Consider the following 23,136-nt stretch of genomic DNA (forward strand, 5'->3'; position numbering starts at 1 on the left):
TCTTAGCTGTGTCTTTGAAAGAGTAGGAATTCTTATGAAATTCAGTTTATATATCATACTTTTGATGTCATACCTGAAAACTTTGTACTTGGCATCATGAATATTTTCTCCCTGTTTTCCCTGGAAGTTCTGGGGGTTAGCTCTTAATTTGGCTTCCACACTGTGTTAAACCTATAAATCAATTTGGGGCAAATTGGCATTTTAATAACAATTTTTCTGATCCATAAGCGCAGCACCTCTCTCCTCTTTAATTCTTTCAGCAATGCTCAGTCATTTCAAGGTATAGCCTTGTACATATTTGCCTGATTTCTCCCCACTTACTTGGTAGATTTGGGTGATGTTGTGAATGGTATTTTTACATTTCAGTTCCCGGTTAGTTGCTAGAATTTAGAAACACAGCTAATTCTTTATAGTGTTTTGTCAACAGAGTTAAACTCACAAATAACTTTTCCATCAGAAAAGCTGTTTTCTTTCCCTTAAATGTCTCTATTTTGGATTTTTTTTAGATTGAACTCTTTATTTTTTCTCTTTTGATCTAGCTTTTTGCCTCATGTCATTCATTTATTGAATTCATTGTTTCGACTCTTATTTTTTTAATTCCGTAATCTATCTTGTTTGATAACTATCTCCAAAGAATTAATTACATTTTTTAAAGTTTTTTGTTGTTCCTACATTGCTTAACTTTCCTTTAAATTCTTTCCTGAAGATTGGTTTTGATCTCACTTTCTTAGAAGCCTTTCTCAAATGACTGGTGATCCTTGCATACCTAGTCTTTATCTGTAATTCATGTACTTATTTCTACAAAATTCTCAGACTTGAACTGCAGTCAACTATATGGCAGTCCAGCGATGTAACCACTACCTCATGTGCTGTTCCCTCTATATTCTCTCTTTTAAGAGTTCTGATTAGACATTTGTCATATCTTCACATTCTGTTGTCTTATTTTAACCTCTTTATTTTCCATTTTCATATTTTTCTTCACTGTGTTTCAGATTTTCTTTTACACGAGCCAATTTTTATTATCTTTTCATTCCTTGCATGTGAAGTACTCATCAATGACATTGTTGGCCTGAGAGTCCTTGCCGTAGTCCTTAACTCCTACACAGCTGCAGCAACCACTTATGGGGTTTTCCCTTCCCGTCAGTTTTACAGAGCCCTACCCATTCTCCTAGTTTCTTGTCATCGTAGATAAGGGCAGTCTTCCGCACCTCTTGTAAAGCAATATTAACGTCCATTACACCTCCAGCAGCAATGCCTTTCTCAGCCATGGCGGTGGATTACAGATGGAGCCGAATCTTGAGCGCACCCGATTTTTCCCAGAGATTTTTGCTGTAGGGCATGTACATTCACTGGAGAGACAGAGAGAAACAGCCAGAAAGCAAGAAATCACTCCCTAGGAGAATGACCATGCCTCTTGTGTTGTGTAGATTGTTATTTTTTGTGTGTAGTAGGACCATGGAAAAGGTCAGAGAGCTTTAGTGTTTCAGGATGTTTCAGAAGGCCACCTGGTGGGAGCTGCATAATGCAGCTGGATCCCACTTGGCTGACTATGCAATTTAAATGCCCCAATCTAGTAGCTTAGAAAATAGGCATCTGTACAAGTATGCCCCAAATCCCACGAGCAGAATTTGTCCTGAAGAGAAGAGACTGATTAACTATCACCTTTCTCTATTTCTTCTCACTCTGTCTCTCTCCAGCAATAACACATCTTGTAGCAAAAATTAAAGAAAAAAAAGATGCTTTGGGAAAGAATACATATTGTATGTATCCCTCTTTTATTGGTATCATGGTCATAAGCATTTTTTTTTAAGGTTTTTGCCTTAGGGTGGGTACGCTCACTAGACAGAGATGACAGAGACAGTGAGAGGGAAAGTGAGAAATCACAATCCCTTGTCTTCCTTTCTCCTCTCAGGATTTTGGGCACACATGTACATGCATCCAGTGTGATTTTTCAAGCAGCTGGGTCTAGGACTTGAACTGTGGTTGACCATATGGAAGTCCAGTGCCTCAACCACCACACCACCTGCTGGCTTGTTTAGAAGCGTATTATAGGCTCTAAGAGGTATTGAAGTAAGGAAAATTTCGTGGATATATTTGATATATGACCGTGATTATAGATTTTTGCCATAGGGCGTGTGCACTTGTCAGAGAGAGAGGGAAAGTGGGAAACCACCTCCTCGCCCCCCCACCACCAGGTAGTATGGGCACACCACAATCCTTCTCCTCCCAGAATTTTGGGCACACATGCATATGTGTCCAGTGTGTTTTTCAAGTCACTCCGTCTGGAATTCAAACCGTGGAGTGGGCCATGTAGGATCCCAGCGCCTTAAGCCCCACACCACCTGCTGGCCCACCACCTTTTTTTTAAAAAAAAAAAAAGAAAATCATCCGATCTAATAAAAAAAGGAAATCATCTGATCTAATCTGTTTTTAGAGAAGAAGTGACACAACTAGTTTAAGGCAAACCTGGAGTTACACGATGGTCTTCAATTCACACTCGGTGTTCTTTCCATCATTATTAACAGCTGGCACAATAACTAATTTATACCTCGAATAACTGGAGGACTCCATTTCACACAGACATTAGCTGTTTATTAATAAAATGATTCTCAAGGCTTTTATTTGTCAAATCTCATTTACTAGAATTGGTAAACGTGTGAGTGCAACTGGTTGTGTATGAGTGCTGTATCATATCATATTGATGTCTTCTACTTCCAAGATCGAACGTTCTTCACGATCCAAAAGGAAAAGAAGAGACGCATTCGGGATGTTTGACGGCTATGATAGCTGCAGTGAGGACACAAGTAGCAGCTCCAGCTCTGAGGAGAGTGAAGAAGAAGTTGCTCCTTTACCTTCTAATCTCCCAATTATCAAAAACAATGGGCAGGTCTACACGTACCCAGATGGTAAATCTGGGATGGGTGAGTATGTATAGCCTTCACCCGTTGCATAACTTTGTTTGATTTATTCTATTCCCCTTCCTGAGGTTTTGTTTGTTTGTTTGTTTTTTGTTTTTTTAAGAATAACTTAATTTGGGGACCAGTATTTGGCATAATGGCTATGTCACTGGACTCCCAGGTAGTCGACCGCAGTTTGAGTCCTGGACCCTGTGGCTTAAACTCATGCCAGGCATGTGCGCATGCCTAAGTTCCCAAGAGAAGAATGTAGGAGAAGGGATTGTAGCATGGCCATCCCCCCAAGGGGTGATTTCTCACTTTCTATCCCTCTTTCTGTCTCTTGTCTTTCTGGCGCACGCACACACTCCATAGCAAAAACCTCTCCAAAGAAAAAAAGAATTACTTCGTTTTATTTATTCATTTATTTATTTTTATTTGACCAGAGAGAGACACAGAGAAAGTGAGAAAGCAAGCCATCAGGTCTGACTCAAACCATGGTTGACCATGTGGGAATGAATGTCCAGCACCTTAACCACATCACCAGCTGCTGGTCCCCTGAGAAAGTTTTTAAGGACAGTTTCAACAGACTGAGTATGGATTTGATCTCTGTAGCCTACCTATTTCTGGTGGCAAGCAAGTAGAACAAAATAAGAAAACAAAAAGCTACTGTGGAAAACTTAATGTGGTTGTAAATTCAGTAATTAGATAAATTCCCATGTAACTGAAAGTGTGTCGTAGACTTAGAATTGAAAGAGACATTCCAGGAAAGGCTCCCTTTTCAGTGACAATACCCTAGGGCCACACAGTAATGCAGTGGTGATGCCACATGGAAAGGGTCCTGGGACCTCACAGGCAGGCATGCATGCCAGTGAGCCAGGCTAGCTGAGACTGGGAGTGGATTGTGGGGTACCTATCTCTCTCAGTCTTGTCTCTCTCTCTCATGGAAGAAATAAACAAACTTAGAAGCATGCCAGGCATGTGTGCATACATGCCCAAAATCCCAACAGGAGGGAGAAATGGAGGAGAAGGGGTATGGTATAAGTGTGTCCCATGGAGGGTGCTTTGTCTATTTCCTTATCTCTCTCTCTCTTCATGAACACACACACCACCTGGGGGAAAAAAGGTTTTTAATTTTCTGTTTCAATACTTCCAGTGGTAGGGTATTCTCTGAATGAGAAAGTAGTTTCATTTTTTAGTATTTCTCATTACTAGAATATTTTTCATATTGAATTGAAATTATCCTTGCTCCAACTTTTATCTTTTGGCCTTAATTTTGCTTTTGAGAATTATTTTATTTAATTTTATTTATCATTATTATTATTATTATTTAATTTGACCAGAGAGAGAGAGAGAGAGGCAAAGTGAGAAAGCAAGCCACCAGGTCCAGGATTCAGACTGTGGTCAGCCATGTGGGAATCCAGTGCCTGAATCACCACGCCACCTGCTGGCCCCCTTAATTTTACTTTTTATTGCTGCACAGAATAATTCTAATCTTTGTCCTAATGACATCACTTCACACTAGAGCACTTAATTTCAGTGTATCCCTAAGGCACACCAAGGAGAACAGATCTTCAGCTATTTCTTACAGTATCACAATAATTTATCAATATCCCAGTTACTTTCTTCTAGGATACTTAGGATTATATGGTAGTAGGGTGACAACTTGTCCTACTTGCCTGTGACTGTCCTGTTTTACTGGTGAAAGTTACTCCTGGAAAACACTTCGAGCACATGGTTGATCACTCTTTGTGATTAGGGCAGAAAATAGTTCATGTTTTCTCTTTTTCAGGATACTATGTTTCTGTTCACGTCACCAAAATTGCTATAGCTTTTTGAAAATAATACTGAGTTTACAAATAACTAATGTTTTTTTGATCTTGACCATATAATCCAAACTACATTAAACCAGTCTTGTCCCCTTGGGATCACAGCTCTTTTTTTTTTCTAGTGTTTATTAGAGGGCATATGCACTCACAAGAGAAACAGAGAGAAAAAGTGAGAAATTACTCCTTTGGGTGGATGGCCACACAACAGTCCCTTCCCCTCCAGTCTCTTTGGATTTTTGAGCAAGCACACACATGCACCTGGCATGATTTAGATCAGATTTTTCTCGCAATATTAATTTTCCAGTTCTGTAATTCTTTTTTTTTTTTTTTCCCAGAGATTTTTGCTGTAGGGCATGTACATTCACTGGAGAGACAGAGAGAAACAGCCAGAAAGCAAGAAATCACTCCCTAGGAGAATGACCATGCCTCTTGTGTTGTGTAGATTGTTATTTTTTGTGTGTAGTAGGACCATGGAAAAGGTCAGAGAGCTTTAGTGTTTCAGGATGTTTCAGAAGGCCACCTGGTGGGAGCTGCATAATGCAGCTGGATCCCACTTGGCTGACTATGCAATTTAAATGCCCCAATCTAGTAGCTTAGAAAATAGGCATCTGTACAAGTATGCCCCAAATCCCACGAGCAGAATTTGTCCTGAAGAGAAGAGACTGATTAACTATCACCTTTCTCTATTTCTTCTCACTCTGTCTCTCTCCAGCAATAACACATCTTGTAGCAAAAATTAAAGAAAAAAAAGATGCTTTGGGAAAGAATACATATTGTATGTATCCCTCTTTTATTGGTATCATGGTCATAAGCATTTTTTTTTAAGGTTTTTGCCTTAGGGTGGGTACGCTCACTAGACAGAGATGACAGAGACAGTGAGAGGGAAAGTGAGAAATCACAATCCCTTGTCTTCCTTTCTCCTCTCAGGATTTTGGGCACACATGTACATGCATCCAGTGTGATTTTTCAAGCAGCTGGGTCTAGGACTTGAACTGTGGTTGACCATATGGAAGTCCAGTGCCTCAACCACCACACCACCTGCTGGCTTGTTTAGAAGCGTATTATAGGCTCTAAGAGGTATTGAAGTAAGGAAAATTTCGTGGATATATTTGATATATGACCGTGATTATAGATTTTTGCCATAGGGCGTGTGCACTTGTCAGAGAGAGAGGGAAAGTGGGAAACCACCTCCTCGCCCCCCCACCACCAGGTAGTATGGGCACACCACAATCCTTCTCCTCCCAGAATTTTGGGCACACATGCATATGTGTCCAGTGTGTTTTTCAAGTCACTCCGTCTGGAATTCAAACCGTGGAGTGGGCCATGTAGGATCCCAGCGCCTTAAGCCCCACACCACCTGCTGGCCCACCACCTTTTTTTTAAAAAAAAAAAAAAAGAAAATCATCCGATCTAATAAAAAAAGGAAATCATCTGATCTAATCTGTTTTTAGAGAAGAAGTGACACAACTAGTTTAAGGCAAACCTGGAGTTACACGATGGTCTTCAATTCACACTCGGTGTTCTTTCCATCATTATTAACAGCTGGCACAATAACTAATTTATACCTCGAATAACTGGAGGACTCCATTTCACACAGACATTAGCTGTTTATTAATAAAATGATTCTCAAGGCTTTTATTTGTCAAATCTCATTTACTAGAATTGGTAAACGTGTGAGTGCAACTGGTTGTGTATGAGTGCTGTATCATATCATATTGATGTCTTCTACTTCCAAGATCGAACGTTCTTCACGATCCAAAAGGAAAAGAAGAGACGCATTCGGGATGTTTGACGGCTATGATAGCTGCAGTGAGGACACAAGTAGCAGCTCCAGCTCTGAGGAGAGTGAAGAAGAAGTTGCTCCTTTACCTTCTAATCTCCCAATTATCAAAAACAATGGGCAGGTCTACACGTACCCAGATGGTAAATCTGGGATGGGTGAGTATGTATAGCCTTCACCCGTTGCATAACTTTGTTTGATTTATTCTATTCCCCTTCCTGAGGTTTTGTTTGTTTGTTTGTTTTTTGTTTTTTTAAGAATAACTTAATTTGGGGACCAGTATTTGGCATAATGGCTATGTCACTGGACTCCCAGGTAGTCGACCGCAGTTTGAGTCCTGGACCCTGTGGCTTAAACTCATGCCAGGCATGTGCGCATGCCTAAGTTCCCAAGAGAAGAATGTAGGAGAAGGGATTGTAGCATGGCCATCCCCCCAAGGGGTGATTTCTCACTTTCTATCCCTCTTTCTGTCTCTTGTCTTTCTGGCGCACGCACACACTCCATAGCAAAAACCTCTCCAAAGAAAAAAAGAATTACTTCGTTTTATTTATTCATTTATTTATTTTTATTTGACCAGAGAGAGACACAGAGAAAGTGAGAAAGCAAGCCATCAGGTCTGACTCAAACCATGGTTGACCATGTGGGAATGAATGTCCAGCACCTTAACCACATCACCAGCTGCTGGTCCCCTGAGAAAGTTTTTAAGGACAGTTTCAACAGACTGAGTATGGATTTGATCTCTGTAGCCTACCTATTTCTGGTGGCAAGCAAGTAGAACAAAATAAGAAAACAAAAAGCTACTGTGGAAAACTTAATGTGGTTGTAAATTCAGTAATTAGATAAATTCCCATGTAACTGAAAGTGTGTCGTAGACTTAGAATTGAAAGAGACATTCCAGGAAAGGCTCCCTTTTCAGTGACAATACCCTAGGGCCACACAGTAATGCAGTGGTGATGCCACATGGAAAGGGTCCTGGGACCTCACAGGCAGGCATGCATGCCAGTGAGCCAGGCTAGCTGAGACTGGGAGTGGATTGTGGGGTACCTATCTCTCTCAGTCTTGTCTCTCTCTCTCATGGAAGAAATAAACAAACTTAGAAGCATGCCAGGCATGTGTGCATACATGCCCAAAATCCCAACAGGAGGGAGAAATGGAGGAGAAGGGGTATGGTATAAGTGTGTCCCATGGAGGGTGCTTTGTCTATTTCCTTATCTCTCTCTCTCTTCATGAACACACACACCACCTGGGGGAAAAAAGGTTTTTAATTTTCTGTTTCAATACTTCCAGTGGTAGGGTATTCTCTGAATGAGAAAGTAGTTTCATTTTTTAGTATTTCTCATTACTAGAATATTTTTCATATTGAATTGAAATTATCCTTGCTCCAACTTTTATCTTTTGGCCTTAATTTTGCTTTTGAGAATTATTTTATTTAATTTTATTTATCATTATTATTATTATTTTTTAATTTGACCAGAGAGAGAGAGAGAGAGGCAAAGTGAGAAAGCAAGCCACCAGGTCCAGGATTCAGACTGTGGTCAGCCATGTGGGAATCCAGTGCCTGAATCACCACGCCACCTGCTGGCCCCCTTAATTTTACTTTTTATTGCTGCACAGAATAATTCTAATCTTTGTCCTAATGACATCACTTCACACTAGAGCACTTAATTTCAGTGTATCCCTAAGGCACACCAAGGAGAACAGATCTTCAGCTATTTCTTACAGTATCACAATAATTTATCAATATCCCAGTTACTTTCTTCTAGGATACTTAGGATTATATGGTAGTAGGGTGACAACTTGTCCTACTTGCCTGTGACTGTCCTGTTTTACTGGTGAAAGTTACTCCTGGAAAACACTTCGAGCACATGGTTGATCACTCTTTGTGATTAGGGCAGAAAATAGTTCATGTTTTCTCTTTTTCAGGATACTATGTTTCTGTTCACGTCACCAAAATTGCTATAGCTTTTTGAAAATAATACTGAGTTTACAAATAACTAATGTTTTTTTGATCTTGACCATATAATCCAAACTACATTAAACCAGTCTTGTCCCCTTGGGATCACAGCTCTTTTTTTTTTCTAGTGTTTATTAGAGGGCATATGCACTCACAAGAGAAACAGAGAGAAAAAGTGAGAAATTACTCCTTTGGGTGGATGGCCACACAACAGTCCCTTCCCCTCCAGTCTCTTTGGATTTTTGAGCAAGCACACACATGCACCTGGCATGATTTTAAGCCACCAGGTTCAGGACTCACACCATATAGCCAGCCATGTGGGATCTAGTGCCTAACCTCCATGCCACCTACTGGCCCTGGGATTACAACTTTTTAATCTAGGTGATCACAGACCTTTTTATAGAATGTTCTGTAAAGTCTTCACAACAAAAAGCTATTTTCCCCCCATTAGGTACCCTTTGTTCATCTCTAACTTTATGGCACTCTTTTTTTCCATGATTTCTCACCAATCTGAAAATACTGGTTATACTTCACATCCCCAAGTTTAACTGTTTCGGTGGAAACTTTAACCCACTCAGGAATTGTTTGCTTCTGACTGTTTCTCTTTGTTCAACTTCAGTTCTTGTGAACTTGTTCTTACCACTCTGCCTTTCAGATTGTCATCTCTTGTGCCATAGTGGGGGACTCTGGTTCTTGCTGTCACTGATGAATAACAGAGCACCTGCCTCAGGCTTCAAGCCTTTCCCTTCCTTGCTGTCTCCTGAATATAGAACTTGAGGAATTCTCCTATCGTTCCTAGCAAGCCTTGCTTTCCAAGTGTTGCTACTTTTTTAAGTTTTGAACTTTGCAGTATTTTGAAGGCTTGTGCTGCACTGTTAGTCCTTGTCGTGCTGCACTTCCTCTTTTGTTTGCTGCTGTTTTTGTTTGTTTGTTTTGCTATGAGGCAGGCACTGGCCTGAAAGAGAGCACATGAGCACAAAAGTGAGAAATCACCCCCAGGGGATGGCCACACTGCAACCCAATCTCTCACTTTCCTCTTGGGATTTTAGGCATGTACACATGCCCAGTGTATTTTTCAAGCCACCAGATTTGGGGCTTAAACCATGTATTAGGTCAAGCGGGATCCAGCCACCTCCACCATCATGCCACCTGGCTGGCCCTCATCTTTTTCTTTCTAAGTCTTTTAGAATCTGGACCTCATTTAAAAATGCTTTTGGCATATGGTAAGCACTAAGAAAATGCTAGTCGAATCTGACTTTTATTCCTTTGTGTCTTTTGGACCTTTTTAAAGCATTTCAGATCTCAAGCATAGTCAGATCTTCTAGTGCCCCTCACCATGGCCTCTCTCTAACTTTTCTGTAGTATTCTCTTTCACTTGTATATGCGATAGAAAAAATCATGAAGGCAAATTCTTGTGTTTTCTTTTAATATGGCAATACAAAGTTCTCCTTTCTTCTTTCTTTCTTCCATGCATGACAGAGAAAGAGACAGCACCCTCAACAGGGTCTATGTGCCACAGTCAATCTCTAGCCTTTAGCCAGTCCCAGATCGTGGGCATACATGTGCCCAGCATACTCAGGGAGGACTCTGGACTTGAACTAGGAACCATCCCCTATTTTATTGCTGTACCTCTATCTGGGCCCCCAGAGTTTTTCAATTAAAATCTTAAGAGAGTTGAAGAAATTAAGCTGTTAGATGAAAATTGATTTTATTACATGATGATACACCAGTGTTTTAATTTTGTTAATTAGCTACCTGCGAGATGTGTGGGATGGTTGGTGTACGAGATGCTTTTTACTCTAAAACCAAGCGTTTCTGCAGCGTTTCATGTTCAAGAAGTTACTCATCAAACTCCAAGAAGGCAAGCATTTTGGCCAGACTTCAGGTAACGGTACAGAAACCTTCTTATTCCTAATTTCTGTTATTTCTATGGCTTTCCCCATTTATCTGTCATTTGACTGTGATTCACTGCACTCCACCTCTGCCCAATTGGCCAACTTACCATTTCATACCCCACATTTTTAGAAACTACTTGGGCCCCAAAGCTTGTTTGGTCTATAAAATTGAATAACTATTTAAAATGGACAGAACATACTAGTCAGAATAATCTATGAATTGTTTGTATAAGTGGATTAAAAATACTTCTTCCAAATACATATAATAAACACCTCTTTATATACAGAAATTTAAACCATTTTCTTTTTTCCCTGTTTCTTTTTGAGTTAACATCAAGATAACATCTTACAGCATTTAGGGGGAAATGGTTTACTCTCTCATTTTATTTTTCCATCATCCTTGCTTTGTACTCTCAAATACAACCCATTTGATACCTTGAACAAATGTACTTGGTTAATTCCACTAACTTTTTTGAAAACATTCATGGTATAGAAAAAAATTGTTTTTGTTTTAAGTGCATCTATGCCTACAAAATGGAGACTTGACTGTTTGATGAAGTTTCCATTGTAGCATATAAACAATCGTTCGAAGGCATTACATCACTGATTTTTTCATTTCTTTTACCGATGATCACAGTCTTCCTATCCTTATTTAACTTATTGTGATCGTTATGTAGCACTTAAATTCAGGGTTATTTAAATCCCCCAAATTAAGGAAATACATCACTTAGATGTATTTCTGTATTTCAGATAGACAGTACGTAAAGATCCTGAGCAGTGGTCTGTACCCAAATGGATGGCAGTTTGTCACACTGTGAATTTGGCCCATGATCATTTTGTCATTGATCTTTTGCGTTAGCACTAAAGGTATATAAACCTCAGTCCCTTGCTCTTTGAACATTAAATTATCTTTTCTTACCATGTAAATAGCAATGCTTGGCAGCCTGCATGAGTGAATAACCACTGGTTCTATCTACTAGAAGAAGGAATCAAGTATCCATCACAGCCTATATTTTAACATCTTAAAGGATATAATTTTTTATTAACATATTAATTTGCATATTGCTATTTTAGTCTATGCCAACTCTGCTACCCATTTTAGATATCTACACTGTAGCAGAACTCCAGAAAAATTCTCATGTTAAAATTCCTTGTATGTTTCCTCTGCTTTAATAATTTTCTAAACCCTTGATGTTTACTTAAGCAGAATAAGTGGTATGCAGTCAAGTTAAATGTCAGTGGTAAGGGGATGAAAAAGAACCCTATTTACTTAACTCTTCTTGTTTTAGGGTAAGCCTCCAACAAAGAAAGCAAAAGTTCTTCAGAAACAACCTTTAGTTGCTAAACTAGCTGCATATGCTCAGTATCAAGCTACCTTACAAAATCAAGCGAAGACGAAAGCAGGTAATACTGGCGAATGTAACATAAGTGAAATATTCAATATTGATTCACCTGATTTTAATCAATGACATTATAACTTGGGCGTTGTGTTTAAGCTGATTCTGTACTCTGTTAGCACATTATAACTTTAGGCTTCTTTTTCTTTTTTTTTTCTTTTTTTTTTTTTTTTGGAGAAGTTTTCGCTATAGGGCACGTGCACTTGCCAGACAGACAGAGAGAGACAGAGAGACAGAAAGCAAGAAATCACTCCCCCACACCCAGGGAGGATGGTCACGCCGCAATCCCTTCTCCTCTATTCTCCTCTCAGGATCTTGGGCATGCACGCACACGCGCCTGGCATGAGTTTTAAGCCACCGGGTCTGGGACGTGAACCACGGTCGACTACGTGGGAGTCCAGTGACATAGCCATTACACTAACTACTGGTTCCCTAAAAATCCTCTTGAAGGTGGTGGGTGGTGGGTGGGTACATGGTAGATAAATCACTGAAATACACAGTAAGAGGTGAGTGGGAATAAAAACAGAAGCAGCTGCAGCAGGGTTCATTATGTTGGACATTCTCTATACTTCCCCTACCTGGACAGCTTGCACTTCACTTCCCACAGAGCATGTGTTGTGTAGAGTAGACTTAAACTGCTAGTTACTTGCTGATGTGAAATGAGCCAAAGCTGATACTACTTAGAGAAGTTCTTTGATCTTTATAGAAAAGAAAACCTTAAATTTTCTTTAACTTTTCTGTCCTTTCACTTTTTAATGATGGCCTTCTTATAAATAAGAGCTGAGGATTGTAATATATCTCAATGTATTTTTGTTGCAGCAGTCTCCATGGAAGGTTTCAGCTGGGGTAACTACATCAATAGCAATAGCTTTATAGCCGCTCCAGTTACCTGTTTCAAACATGTGAGTATAGCATTTTTTACCTTATTTTAAAATGCTTAGTTATTTCAATCTGAAAGTACAGTAACAGCTAAATATATTATCCTTAGAAGGTGTTTGTTTTTTATATCTTATCATGGAAATGTGTCTCATTAATAATTATACTTACTAACAGCTCAAAGTAAATTCTGTAAGTTTTACAAGTAAAAGTTTCCTGTAAAGAAATGCAGTTTGAAATTATTTTAAACAGGAGAAAGTACTAGTCTCATTTAATTTTTGTATCAAGTTGAACCATTTAAAATTGCTGGTTTTGTATTTCAAAAATAGGGGTTGTCAAAAAGTCATAATGTATTTTTCTGTGCAAAAATGCATCATGACTTTTCCAGTGACCCAGTAAGTTACATGTTGACAATGTCATATGGTTCAGAAACCTAATAGAAAATACCCATCACATATATTACCTAAGCCCTTGTAATTTTACCTGATAATTAAGAAAAGGGTCTCCCTTCAAGTTTTGTTTCTCTCTTCACATGTAAAATCACAGAAGAAGGAACTGGTAATAATGTAGGATTGTGGGCTGAAATATGTGATATATATCATAGGAGACACTTTAAAACATGTTCTTTTCAGGAAATAGGTTGTTACAGAGCATTGAATTATGTTTTTAAAAATGTCTGATCACAGGTTATGCTTCTTTCTATTTCATTGCTTTTGAATGGATTATGTGATTGATTTTCTCCACGATGTGTTTTTAAACCTAACTAGAACTTTAATTTGTATTTGAAGATTTAGTCTCAGTCTCATAGCACAGCAGTTATGTGCTGTGCAGAGACTCCGATCCCACGTGGCTAACCATGGTTCAAGTCCTAGCCCCAGCAGCTTGAAAAACACATTGGGCATGTATGTGTGAATGCCCAAATCCTGACAGACTGGAGAAATTAGAGGAAAAACGATTGTGGTGTGACCACACCCCATTGGGGTACACACATTCCCTCACTCATACTTTCTCTATGGTGAGCACATGTGCCCACTTTATTTGCTGTTAAAAACAGAAAAAAAGAATTTGCTTTCTACTGTCTGTATATAAGAAGAAAAGAGAATTTAGGAAATAATGAAGTTTCATTTATATTCAAAATTTTGGTAAGAAGAAAAGAGAATTTAGGAAATAATGAAATTTCATTTATATTCAAAATTTTGGAAACTTCGGGCTTTATCTTTAAGTAATAGCATTAAGCTAAACCGAGCTTGGGTGCATTCTGTAGGAATCCATATGAAGTTTTACCCATTCTTGACCATTAAAGCATTTTGATCAAAGACGAGCATATTCATTCAATGGGAGATATATAAATTAAAGTTCAGTTCATTAATTTGCTAGTTTTCTTTTTGATAGTACAAGTATTGGGGCCAGCAGGTGGCATGGTGGTTGGAGTGCTGGACTCTCAGATGGCCAGTTGCAGTTCAAGTCCCAGACCTGGTGGCTTGCTTTCTCATTTTCCCTCTCTCACTTTCTCTCTAGTGAAATTTTTTTTAAAATAATAGTAAATTGGGAACCAGCAGTTGGCGTAATGGCTATGTAACTGGACTCCCACATAGTCGACCGCAGTTCGCGTCCTGGACCCAGTGGCTAAAAACACACGCCGGGCGCGTGTGCGTGCATGCCCAAGATCCTGAGAGGAGAATGGAGGAGAAGGGATTGCAGCGTGACCATCCCCCCTGGGGGGTGATTTCTCACTTTCTGTCTCTATGTCTCTCTCTGTCTGTCTGGCGAGTGCATGCGCCCTATAGCGAAAATCTCTTCAAAAAAAGAAAATAATAGTAAATTAAATAACTTTAAAAATTAAAAAAATACAGATGTTAAGTTCCTAGTTGATGACTAGTTAAACCAACCCAACTATTTCAGATACTTTTCTCAGTATGGTAAAGTAAGTGATTTTTGCCATAATACTATTAGAGCCATATTTGTGAGATATATTACATACATGGCTACAGCAAATTTTTAACTCTCCTTCAGGACATTACGTTTTTGTGTGTGTGTTTTTAACGTGTGTATAAGGCACATACACTCACTAGAGAGAGACAGAGACAGAGAAAGTGAGAAATCACCTCCCATGGGGGAGGGGAGCACACAGCAGCCCCTTCTACATTCTTCTCTCAGGATTTTTTGAGCACACATGAATGCTCCCAGCATGATTTTCAAACCACTTGGTCTAGGATCCCAACTATGAAGTTGGCCATGTGGGATCCAGCCGCCTTAAGCGCCACGCCATCTGCTGGCCCAGCATATTGCTTTTTCTTTTTCTTTGATTCAGTGCCTCGGCCCATGTACATGTACAAGAGAGAGAAAAAGCATCCCCATCAAGGCCTAGTCACCCCACAGTCCTTTTCCTCCACTTCTCTATTCCATCAGAATCCTGAGCACTCACGTGCATGCCCAGCGTGTTGCCACCAGGACTGGGATTCAGCCCAGTTGGGTGTGGAGGGTTTAGCCTCCTCTGCATTGCAGGTAACTGCTCTGCTATGGCTGGTCCAGGATAATCCTTTCTGATGCAGAGTTGCTCAAAATTAGATTTAGTTCTCAGTTACAGTAACTCTTCCATCTTGGTTTCCTGGAACATCTGTGTGCTGTCCCCTTCTGAATGGCCTTTATCTCCCTTTGTATCTGTTTTTTGTTTTAGTACTATAAACTGTGTCAAGGTATTTTAGATAAGTAGGATATTTTTAAAATGATGTTTCAGAGTTCCAGGCGCATATTTATTCCTGTTCATATCTCTGAATAGTTATATATTAAAGTTCTTTGTAAGAAAATCTGTCGTTATAACAAAATTGATTTTGTTTCCAACTTTCTTTGTTAAGATTAAAATACAGTATCATACACAATACAGCAGCTTATCCTTAGCCACATTATTAATAACGATGACGTGGAGCCTTCTCTTCCTCACTCAGAAGTGAGGTATCCGTCTCACAGTTGCACAGACTCAGTGCCTTCCTGTTCCACTTAACCTTTCTTTACTGCCTTCTTACCAAACAGGGAAAATCTTCTACTGGTAATTCCTTAGTGTGTTTTTATATGGAAAGCTTGCTTCACTATCTAACCAGCATCTTTGTTTGAAGCCATTTGGTTTAGGAGGTCAGACTTAATGCTGAACTTGATTTTGTCCTTTAGAGTTGACTCTTCATGATATTCCTTCCTGAGATAGTTATCTCGGTCTCTAAAGAGAGTTAGTGGATTTGGCTGTAGAAAACCTGTTACTGGAAGTTGCTGAGAGCACAGGACCCTGCCTTGTGTCACCAGAGTCTTCTAACACTTGATGCCTTCTCTAGCACTCGTTTCATAAGGGCCCCTTTCTCCAGACTTAGATCTGCCTTCTTTCCCACTTCAGCACAGGTTGGAAGCCTTTCTGTGCTCCTAGGAGATTCTTTTTCAAATAGAATTAAAAAAGAAAAAGAACACCCAGGTGTAACATGGAAGCAGAGGAGTTGAGGCGAGAGCAGTATTGGCCTTGCCTGCCTAGTTTTTATAACCCCTTTGATGTCTTTTCCTAGAATAAGAACCCCAAATAAACATGGCCTACTTTCTGGCACTTAGATCTTGTTGTGATCAGTTCTAAAAAAAATCATACCGTTTCAAGACTAGAATTCTTCATGGTCTGTCTTTAAATTTCTGGGAATGAAGTTTCTGCAAAGTACATTGGAGGACTCTTACCTACTCTGATCATTGCTCTAACTATACATAGTGGTTTATGCTCAGTCACTCAGGTACAGTGGTGTCTGACAATATTTTAAAATCAGCCATGGAAATCAAGCCCCAGTCATTTAATATATCTGCTTCTTAGAAATTTGTGTGTTATGACTTCCATATAACTGATCTACCTTTCACTTTAAGTGGTTGTTTTTAGATCTTCTATTTAAACATCAGAATTTCTTCTTTTTCCTAATGAAATATTACTCAGAACATGACCAAAATGAGAGGAAGCCACATTGATTGGGCAGATCTGGCAGGGGATAGGGCAATACTGTCAGAGTCTTGGCCTTGACCATTGGTTGTCCTTTCTTTGGTAGCCCCTGAGGTCAGAATCAACTGAATTTGGACTGACCCCACCACCACCCCTTTTTCCCTTAGATTTTTGCCGTAGTGTACATGTGTTTTCCAGAGAGAAACAGAGAGAGGGAAAGTCAAAAATAACACCCAGGGGAAATGGATTATGCCACAGTCCCTTCTCCATTCTCCTCTTGATTTTGAGCACATGTACATACGCGTCCAAAATGATTCTCAAGCCTCCAAGCCCAAGACTAGAACCTGTGGTTGGGCATGCGGGTTTCCAGCATCTTAACCACCACACCATGACATGATGGCCCTAGGAATGCCACTTTTAATTAATTATAAATCATATATGGTCACAAAGCCATAAGACATCTTTAAAATCCTCTCATTTGGGCTGGCAGGTGGCATGGTAGTTAAGGCTCTGGACTCCCACATGGACTGAGGTTTGAATCTGGGACCTGGTAGTTCGCTTTCTCACTTTCCCTCTCCCTCTCTCGCTCTTGCCCTGTCTCTCTCTGGTCAGGTTAAAAAATAATAATGATGATAGGTGAAAGTAAATAATATTTTTAATCTTCTAGTTTATTTAGTCCATCTCTTTTTTTTATATATATTTTTAAAAATTTTTTTAGAAGTTTTGCTATAGGGCATGTGAGCTTACCACAGAGATAGACAGAAAGTGAGAAATCATCCCCCAGGAGTGATGGCCACACCACAGTCCCTTCTCCTCCATTCCCTTCTCAGGACTTCAGGCGTGCACATGCACCTGGCATGAGGTTTTGTTTTTTAGAATGTTTTTTATTGAATTTTGTTTTATTTATTTATTTTAATTTGTGTTGAACTTTGTTTTATTTGTTTTAATTTGATCAGAGAGGGACAGAGAAAGAAAAAGAGAAAGTGAAAAGGCAAACCCACCAGGTCTGGGACTCTCTGTGGTCAGCCATGTGGGAGTCCAGCACTCTTAACCACCACGCCACCTACCAGCCCCCCATGTGAGTTTTAAGCCACTGTGTCCGGGACTCAATCTGTGGTTGTAATACCATCTGCTGGTCCCCAGTCCATCTCTTATACATGGAAAAATCTCTCCTGCACTTTTGAGTAGCTAGATTATAATTCCCAACTTTGGAACGTAAACCAACTTTTCATAATGCTAAGACTTTTTTCTTTTTTCTTTTTTTTTTTTTCAATGTGGTATTTAATTAAGCCTCTAAAAGCAGTATCCTGTTGGTGGAAAACATCCAAAATATTAAAACAGTACCGTGTCCCAGTTAGATATACTCTGTATACATTAATGAAATTCAGTTTATTTTCTTCTGTTATTTTGTTTCTCTTAGTTATTTTTGAACCCAACAGTCTCCAATTAGCGTATGTATATTCAGAACATTTAACTTTAGAGCCCTCTTACTTTTTTGGGTTTTGTTTTTTTTTGTTGGTTTGTTTATTTCTTAAGTAGAGGAGAAATAGGTACCTTAAGTATGGTCTCACCATACCACAGCCAGTCAGAACAGTGGGTGTGTGCAGGTCCACCTGGAGAGCTCAAGTCAAGTAGGGATTGGAACGTTGGCCTCCCATACAGCTCCAGTGCCCTGCCACCTGCTGCACTGCGACTGGGCCAGAATGCTTTCTTTTGTTTTTAATAAGACTGTGGTCTTCTAAATTGAAATACTGTTTTTGCTTTATAAAAATCAAGTAAAGCCTTTCCCTAGTGTACAACATGCAATGATATTAAACATGAAATCATACAAAAGCTGAAATCCTATTCCTTCAGTTACATATTTATAGACTCCAGATCTCTTGTTTGATACCTGAACTATATATTCTTATGTTTTATTAATGCTATTATTGCCAAGACTAGAAATATGTAATCATCTGGGGCCAGCAGATGGCAAGGTGGTTAAGGGCGCTAGACTCCCACATGGCTGACCACGGTTCAAGTCCCGGACCTCCTGGTGGCTTGCTTTCTCACTTTCCGTATGTCTTGCTCTCACTCTATCTTTCTCTGGTCAAATTAAAATAAATAAATAAAATTATGGGACCGGCAGTTAACTTAATGGCTATGTCCCTGAACTTCCATGTAGTCGACTGTGGTTCGATTCCTGGACCCGGTGGCTTAAACACACCGGGCGCGTATGCATGGTTGCCCAATGTCCCAAGCGGAGAATAGAGGAAAAGGGATTACAGAGTGGCCACCCCCCCCCAGGGGGTGATTTCTCGCTATGTGTCTATCTCTATCTTTCTGGCAAGCGCACACGCCCTATAGCAAAAAAAAAAAAAAAAAAAAAAAGGCGTCTCCTTTACAATTTAAAAATAATAAACCGGCAGGTGGTGTGGTGGTTAAGGCGCTAGATACTCCCACATGGCCGACCATGGTTCAAGTCCTGGACCTGGTGGCTTGCTTTCTCACTTTCCTCTTCCTCTGTGTTTGTGTCTCTCTCTGGTCAAATTAAAATAAATGAATGAATGAATAAAATAATTCTTTTAAAAAATCAAAAATCAAATTAAATAAAGTAATTCTTTTAAAAAGAGAAATATGTAATCATCCTTCCTTTCTCCCTTGAAAATAGTTGCCATTTTGCACAAGCAAAAAGTCTTTCATATGCAAGGATGCTATGACATTAAAGCTGAGTTTATCATATTTGTGCATTCTGTCTCCACAGGTACGCCTGGTGTTACTTTCATGATACAGTCTTTTTAAAACAATTATTTGATTTTATTTATTTATTATTATTTGCTATAGGGCATATGAGCTCGCTAGAAAGAGAAAGAGTGAAAAAACAAGAAAGCATGTCACCAGGTCCCGGACACAAACCTCAGTTGGCCACGTGGGAGTCCAGCGCCTTCACCGCCACACCACCTGGTGGCCCTACTTCCATGATATATTCTCATCCTCTTTCGTGTGCCAGACCTATATGGCAGCACTTTTTTTAATATTTATTTATTTAACTCCATTTGTGGTCTTATTTTTTTAATTTAACCAGAATGAGGCAGAGAGAGAGAGAGAAAAGGAAAACGAGAAAGCAAGCCGCCAGGTCTGGCATCCAAACCACAGTCAGCCATGTGGGAATCCAGCACCTTTAAACACCACACCACCTGCTGGCCCCAGTGCCAGCTTTTTGGAAAGGATAAGGTTATTCATATTTCTTTGCATCATGTATCACATACAGGTTTTAAGGAGAAAAGAGCAAATGACATTTTGTTTGTGTATATACTGTAGTTTATCTTATTTGGGAGGTGGTTTAATTTTGCCAGAGGACATTTGTGCTCACCAGAGAGAGAGAAAGCACCCCTGTAGGAAATGGTCATGCCATAATCCCTTCTCCTCCACCTCCCCCTCCTTTCAGAATTTTAGGCACACGTGAATTTGCCTGGTACATCTCTCAAGCTGCTACAGTTGGCCATATAAATTACAGCTACTTTTTTGGGGGAGTGGGGGGAGAAGGTTTTTGCTATAGGGCACGTATATACTCACCAGAAAGACAGAGAAAGACAGAAAGCGAGAAATCAACCCCCAGGGAGGATGGCCACGCCACAATCCCTTCTCCTCTCAGGATCTTGGGCACACACAGTTTAAGCCACCGGGTCCCGGACTCGAACCACGGGAGTCCAGCGACATAGCCATTACACCACCTGATGGTTCCTGAATTCCAGCTACTTTAACCACCGCAGCACAAGCTGACCCAAAAAGTACTTTATAGTAAAACTTGTGATTATTAGGTTGTCAGAAAAGTCATGACATATTTTTCCATGTAAAAAAAAAAAGAAATAGAAAAATGAGTCATGACTTTTTTGACAACCTAGTATTTCTCAAGTATGTGTTTATTAATAAATAATCTTTGTCAAGTAAAGCTATTTTTCCCCTAGCTTGACCACATATGCACATGACTAGAAGACTGAAAATAAATAATAAGACTTTATCTACATTGTAACTAAAGTTAGATTCTTCAGTATATCATCCAAGATTGCAGAATTTTATTTCTAATGAAAATAAAGCTTAAATTAGTTTCTGACATCAGCAGAAAGAAAGAAATCCTGAATAAATCTGGATTATTTGAGGGGCCATCCGGTGGAGTGGTGGTTAAGTTGCTGGACTCCTACATGGCTGCCTGTATTTGAGTCCTGGACCTGATGGCTCTCTTTCTCACTTTTCCTCTCTCTTTCTGTCTCTCTGGTCAAATTTTAAAAAATAATAATAGGGGCCAGCAGGTGTCCTGGTGGTTGAGGTACTGGACACTCCCATGTGACTGACCATGGTTTGAGTTCCAGACCTGATGACTTGCTTTCTCACTTTCCCTCTCTCTCTATCTTTTTGGTCAAATTACAATAAATGAATGAATAAGTAAATTTTTTTAAATAAATATTTTAAAAATAATAAATAGATAAATAAATAAATAATGCCCCCTTTTTTGAGAGAGACTTTTGTTATAGAGTGCACACACTCGCCAGAGAGACAGAAAGTAAGAAATCGTGCCCTGGGGATGGCCACGCCCCGATCCCTTCTCCATTCTCTTTGGATCTTATGCACACACTCACGTGTTCCTGGTGTGAGTTTTAAGCCACCAGGTCCAGGACTCAAAACACAGTCAACTACATGGGAGTCCAGTGACATAACCATTATACCATGTGCTGGTCCTACTAATTCCTTTTATTTTAAAATCTGGATTATTTTTATTTTTAAATCTTGTTTCCTAAGTTTTTGTTTTTTTCATTGAGGTTCCCTAATTCTTACATAATGTTACTTTTTCATATACATATTTTTAATATGGACTGTTTTATGGTTTTCTAATTTGTAACCACTGCGTCCTGTGTCTTTTAACATATGCCTAGCCTTCTCTTGTCCCGAATTTTACTTCCACCCCCAGCGTCTCATTTTCTTTTTGTTCTCTCCTTGAACTCCTCATTTCTCTGCTATCGTTGCCCCTAGAAGTAGATTCTGGTATCAGATCAAAAGATGAGTGGACTTTGGAGAAAGGAAAAAAATTTTTCCCCATTTCTTTTTCCAACCAACTCCAATAGTCATGTTTAGGAATTCTGATTTCTTCCTTGTGGATGTTCTGCAGTGTTTTTCCCCTCATCTTTTTATGCTAGATGAGCCTTAGTAATCATATGCCTATGTAATTTTAAGGTGCTTTAATGGCAGCTTTTAATACATTTGCCTTATTGTTGGGACAAATTCTTTCCTGGTTCTTCACACAACTTCAAGCCTAACTTCTGCCCACTTATACTCTTGGTTAATATCAAAGTTTGTGTGTTTATCAAAAGTTACAGATAGATTGGCAACTCTGCAGAGGGAAATTTGTTTCTGCTGTAAAGCGTCGTTTGTGCGTGCGTGCGTGCGTGCGTGCATGTGTGTGTGACGAGTCAGCCCTTTGAGAGTCTGAATACTAGCCATCTGCTCTATGGACCACCTGGGAATGTTGTTGAAGTGCAGAGTGTAAGACTTCCCACCCAGTTACTTTCTTCTATTCAGCCAGTCAGGTGGAGGTTATCATACATTTATGTTGGGGACCCCTCAGCATTTGGTTTGGCCGTGTCCTGCAGGACCTGATGACAGCTTACCTTGCAGGGAAGGATTGTCGCTCCCAGATAGCCCTCACGAGTGGCCCTGGAGCAGGAAGTGGTGGAGCAGACCTTCTTTGTTTGGGAGGAGCCTGAGGTGCACCTCGCGTCCTGAGTCTGGAAGGTAAATTTGTTGTTACCTGTAAATTATGGTTCTGCTAGTTCATGCTATGCCAATCCAGACTTTCAGAGGTATCCCTCCTGCCAGCAAGAGAAGACAGATGACTTGGATGAAGATGGCTATCAAGCCCTGGGTCATTTAGTCTTCCATACTTAAGAATCTTCATTTTAAATAAAAGGGCAGATATATCTGTGAAATGGCCTTACTATTTCAACACATTGAGCACATACTATGTTATGAGTGGTGCTCGCTCTTGTTGATGTTTTCGTTTCTTCATTTTTTTTTCTTAGAGTGAACCATATGGATTGGTTTAAGAGGGCCTAGCAGAACCACAAACTTACAGGCAAGAACAAATGTCACTTTCTGCTACTTTCTCCTATACCAATCCAGACTGCAGGGACCAAAACATAATATTCCCCCACCAAAGTAAACACTTAACTTTTAAGTGAGGATATTGAAACTTTGATCTCTTCAATAAAACATGACTAAAAGTTACATTCTCCAACTAAATGTTAACGCTTAAAGAAAAAAAAGTCAGTATGACACATAATCATATCTAGATCAAAAAGGAATTCTGTATGCCAAATTCACTTAAGCACCATGCCAACCTATACCCCAACTTGTCAGCATAACCATGCCCCTTTCTTCTCAATGAAAAATAAACCCAGTTCACAGATTTGGCAGCCATATGAAGAGGGGTGCATGCCCTATCTTAATTTAATGCAGTTGAATGCATGGATTTATCTGCTGTAATTGGCTCATCTTCACAAAAGTGAATTCATGGTCTTTGCAT

At 39.6% G+C, this 23,136-nt stretch overlaps 1 protein-coding gene across 9 annotated transcripts in view; it reads left to right on the forward strand.

The window, feature by feature from the left end:
- MBTD1 (mbt domain containing 1) overlaps positions 1 to 23,136 on the forward strand; it is a 78,106-nt gene that overhangs the window by 24,722 nt on the left and 30,248 nt on the right. For 2 of the 9 annotated variants that reach the window (XM_014589810.2, XM_014589809.2), the window contains exons 3-6: positions 2,720 to 2,921; positions 10,209 to 10,348; positions 11,642 to 11,756; positions 12,569 to 12,651. In XM_014589810.2, the coding sequence (XP_014445296.1) occupies positions 2,768 to 2,921; positions 10,209 to 10,348; positions 11,642 to 11,756; positions 12,569 to 12,651 (492 nt within the window). In that variant the 5' untranslated portion in view covers positions 2,720 to 2,767. The other 7 variants (XM_006153597.1, XM_027773857.1, XM_006153598.1 and 4 more) reach the window with 5 other exon arrangements.

Source organism: Tupaia chinensis, unplaced genomic scaffold (genome assembly GCF_000334495.1).
Source record: "Tupaia chinensis unplaced genomic scaffold, TupChi_1.0 Scaffold000383_1, whole genome shotgun sequence".
NCBI lineage: Eukaryota > Metazoa > Chordata > Mammalia > Scandentia > Tupaiidae > Tupaia > Tupaia belangeri.